This window comes from Furipterus horrens, unplaced genomic scaffold (genome assembly GCF_987537825.1).
Source record: "Furipterus horrens unplaced genomic scaffold, mFurHor1.1.pri manual_scaffold_2, whole genome shotgun sequence".
Taxonomy (NCBI): domain Eukaryota; kingdom Metazoa; phylum Chordata; class Mammalia; order Chiroptera; family Furipteridae; genus Furipterus; species Furipterus horrens.
In genome coordinates, this window is record NW_028327172.1 from 185639242 (window position 1) to 185643559 (window position 4318).

Sequence of the window (4318 nt, forward strand, 5' to 3'; positions counted from 1 at the left end):
CCAGGCCCGAGCGCGGAGGCGACAGAGGAACCAGCGGAGGGTGCATGGGAAGAGGACGGAAGTTTCTGCCTGACGCGCGGACGAAGCTTAGTTTGGGGCAGGAGGGCGGAAAACTGCTGCGGGGCCTCTTTATCCTTCTCCTTAAACAATTCTTTGCTCCTCGACATTCACATCTTCCCACCCCCATACTGGTGCCCGGAGAGGCTTGTCTATTGAGATGAAGGGAGACGGGACCTTTGGAAAAGGCCCCGGCTCAGCGCCCTCTCTTCTTCGCCACGGGCAGGGCAAGGGGCCCGAGGCTCTTCGTGCGAGAGAGACGCAGAGGCTGAACCTCCAGACCCAGGCAGAAACGAGAGGGATGCCAGTGACCTCCGCGCAGAACCAGGCCCGAGTGGCTGCACAGGGCGGCGCCCGCTTCGCGTTCAGGTCGGCACGGTGCGGCCACTCCTTTCAGCTCGTCTCGGCCCGCACCCGAACTGGAATAAGGACCGGCCTCCAGGGCGATTTTCCCTCTGGGAGGCGGGGTGGGGGGGCGGGGGGAGAGGAAGAGAAGGGGGATTAGAGAGGGAGGGAGAGAGGGTGAGGGAGGGAGGAAGGGTGAAAGAGAAAAAGAGAAACTGGGAAACGGCAGTCACTTTCTCCCTACCATCTCCTCCTCCCCAAATTAGCTTCCAGACCTGTCTTAGAGCCCCAAACCCACCTGGTGCGCTTTCAGTTACTGCAGACATAAAGTTAGTCAGACCTAGAGGTCCGTGTTTGTGTTGTAAAAAGTTCTTACGTTTTAAACTCTTGGGTGTAATCTTTACAGAAAATAATTAGAAATAACACCAGTGGGAATTAGTGAGATTCAGCTTGCAGAAAATGACATCTCCTAGTTTCCATGTGTCTACCTTCACTTCCCTTTTAGATGACAGGAGCTGGCAGCACCGAGGAGAGCGCCAGGTTGTCCTGCTGAGGGCACGACCAGTCCCCTCCCTCCCGGAATGGGCTTGCAGAAATTAACTCTGCGAAGTGATGGGAAGAGAGGGACTAGGAGGGAGACAATTTAGGCTAGAGTCAGTGACAACAGAAAAAACAAAAAAATAAAAACAAGAGTCCAAAGGCGTCTTTATGCTATTTTGGAAAAGTTAGAATATAAATCATTAGACATAATAATTAATTTCCTGCCCCCGTCCTACTGTTTTCTTGGCATTGATGAAAACCAGCTAACTTCTTAGCTAGAGGAACAACCAGGAATGGTCATGTTTCCAGTCAATGAACGGCATTATTTGTAAGTTTCCATGTTGATTTCCAACCTGCTTTGATGGATTGTTGCTCTTCTAAAAACAACTCTTCAAATTCCTGCACATGATTCAGTTTTTAGTATTAAGAGAGATTAGGAGGAAGAACAAAGGCGGGTACTGCCACCGAAAATAAATGGTAGGTAAGGGATTTTCACCTTTTCTCTCTAAATAGATGAAAAGGTTTGCCTGTCAGTCATTGTCAGCATCACTTTAAATGGAGGGATTGTCCTGTCAACTGTGAGGAGGTTAGCTATTTTGAGGATGGGGAGCTACTCCTCGGTAGGTGGCATCATAACTGAAGGTGTCTCCTTGTCAGAAGTTTCTGTTACACAGAAATCCTACAGAGTGCCAAACTCCCTCAACTAAGAGACCCACACAACCATCTACATTTGCACCTTTTTTTTTCAGTCCATGGCGACAGGGGAAGATGGTGAAAGCAAACACCAGGAATTCAAAACCTTGATTTTGTTTCATTTATTTAAATAAATATAAATATAAATTTTATACAAAACTATGCACATAAGAAGGGACTTCCAGCACTTGGATTTTAAACTCTCCCCAGGCAAAGTTTCAGAAAGCAAGACCTACAGGGTTTACTTTTCTAAATTATTCACAATACAATACTTTTATCTGCAAAAACAACAACATGAAATAATCAAGAAACTCGGTGTTATCAGGTTCTGAAAGACAGTAGGGAAGGGAAAATAGCATGTGCTTTCAAAAAAACCCCATACAGTGCTAAACTTAAACCAACCCTGTTTTGTTTTGTTTTTTGTTATATGACAAGATTGAGTTGAATCTAGATTATTTACATTAAAAAATCTATTACTGAGAGTGGAGCCCCAAACAAATAGGTCAAGGAGGAGACATGAAGGGCCAGACCGGGCATGCAGGCCTTAGAAACGTTCAGCTCAGTCCTTCTGATGGGACCACCGAATGGGCGAGGATTTTTATCCCTGGGTGCCTGCTGCATTGGCGTTGCGGGGGCTCCCGGAAGCGAGTGCTGAGAGGGAGGCGATCTTTCCTCATAAGGGGGAAATCTCCTTGTCCTCGTTGGCCGAGGCAGGAGACAAGGAGTCCTCATCCTCCGAGCGCGCGTAATGCGCTTGGCTGCCGACGCACTTGCAGCCCGTGTGATTGTTCCTCTGCGTGCCCTTCCCTTCCTTCTTATGCTTTACCCGGCGGTTCTGAAACCAGATTTTCACCTGCTTCTCCGACAGGTTCAGGTACGTGGCGATTTCGATCCTCCGGAGTCGAGACAGGTACATGTTGGAAGAGAATTCCCGCTCCAGCTCCAGGAGCTGCGTGCTGGTGAACGCTGTCCTCATCCTCTTGCCACTGGGTACCTGGCTGGCGTCCGAGCCCCCTGCACACAGACCAAGAGCGGGCAGAGAGATCATTCTCGAGAAACGCTCTCCCACCCCATCCCTTGGAAAGGACGCCTCTCAATGACCCACCCGGGAAGCTCAACCAAGTACCTGTATCCATCCCTCACACTTTCCTATTTCCTAGCACATCTTTACTTAGCTGGGAAGAGTAGAGACGTCCAAAGCAAGTAAAGGGGTTTGGGGGCTTGCATAGTCAGATCTTCCCCTTTCAGGCCTAGCAGAGAGGCAGAGGCAGTCAAGCTTAGCCAAAAGCATCTAAACGCTTTAGCCAGACCCAACGCCGAATGCCACACTGAAGTTCAAACACACCCACTCAGAACCGCAACTACTTAACATCCCAGTTCTCAGCCCTCCAGTTCGACGTCCATAAGGCCCCCTTATTAAGGAATACTTGGGAACCAGGTACCAGGAATGAGGTGCACCAGGGTGCTCTGAGAGATCGGTAAGCTAACTCCCACCTTCGTGGAACTTCTTCGTACCACTTCGCAGTTACACTAAAAGCCCCTCTTCCCTCCCCCCGCCCCTCCCCCACTGGCTCCAATGTTCTCCGCTCTAGGCGAAGTTTGTTCCCAAGAGCTGATAAAGCGGGGCGCGCAGGTGTCCAAAGACCCCGCCCTACCCATCGTGAGGCAGTGGAATCTCCGCGGGTCCGCCACGTTGTAGGTGGTGGTGGCGCAGACAGGTGCGTGGTGCTGTGGGTGCCCCAAGGCAGCCGCGGCGGCCGCTGCAGCTGCCGCGGCGGCCGCAGCAGCAGCCGAGGTAGGCTGCTGGGGCTGGTGGTGGTGATGGTGGTGCTGCGGCGGGTGGTGGTGATGGTGTGCGTGGCTCACGCGCGGGCAAAACTGTGCGTCCCCAGGGCTTGAAGAGAACTGACTCTTGAGCAGGGGCAAGGCCCCGGCACCCCCCGCCGCCCTGCCCGCCCCTGCCCCTGTACTCCCGGTCCCTGCGCCCCCGCTGCCGGAGCCCGTGGGCCCCCGAGAGGAGTGCAGGTGCGAAGTGACACAGAGAGGGCAAACGCAGAATGCGCCGCTCTTGCGAGACGGACAGCCCGGCCCGGACACCGACATCACCAATGGGGACGGCATGCCCAGCGGGATGAAGAAATCTGGCCCGGGGTGCGGCTCAGGCAGCGAGGGCTCGGGCCGTGAGGAGTCCTTGATGATGAGCGAGTCCACATAGAAGGAGCGCGACATGTCGGGATGGGTGGGTGGCTGGAGGGCCAGGCCGGCTGTGGTGCCCCCTCCCCTCTCCTGTTCAGCTCTGCCCCGGCGCGACGCCGATGCCGGCGGTCAAGCCCTTGGGGACTCGGAGGTGTCGGCGTCTGGGCTGCGAACAAAGGGGTCCCTGGAGAGGGCTGATCCTTACGTCCCCCGCCCGGCGCCCCGGCTCCGGGATTTTATAGCCCCCACCCCGGCACGTGATGCTGCTGAGTACCGCTAGGCTCAGGCTCCTCGGCAGCTCCTCACCCTCGGGATAGGCTGCCCGAGTCACAACAGAAGCAGCGAGGAGGGGCGGGCGCGCGGCAGGGAATAACTCGGAGGAGGGGGGTGGGGGAGACTTTGAAAAGTGTAGGTTTTGTTAATTTTGCGGGGAGGCCGGCCTCCTCCCCTTCTTTCTCCACGCTTTCCCGAGAAATCAGAGCTGCAT

At 54.1% G+C, this 4318-nt stretch overlaps 1 protein-coding gene across 1 annotated transcript; it reads right to left on the reverse strand.

Moving 5' to 3' along the window:
- Positions 1–2072: 2072 nt before the first annotated feature.
- Positions 2073–3864, reverse strand: GSX2 (GS homeobox 2). The gene is made up of 2 exons (XM_090268164.1): positions 3291–3864; positions 2073–2649 (listed from the first exon to the last, which is right to left on the reverse strand). Exons 1-2 carry the CDS (start codon positions 3862–3864, stop codon positions 2309–2311), a joined length of 915 nt encoding a protein of 304 aa, XP_090124290.1. The 3' UTR covers positions 2073–2308.
- Between the last annotated feature and the right edge of the window lie 454 nt (positions 3865–4318).

What these genes read in the sequence shown, in the direction of transcription:
- GSX2 (XM_090268164.1), bottom strand. Translation starts at nt 3,864, where the DNA reads ATGTCGCGCTCCTTCTATGTGGACTCGCTCATCATCAAGGACTCCTCA. An exon ending in ATTCCACTGCCTCACGATGG is followed by an intron (nt 2,650 to 3,290) that starts GTAGGGCGGGGT and finishes GTCTGTGTGCAG; the next exon opens with GGGGCTCGGACGCCAGCCAG.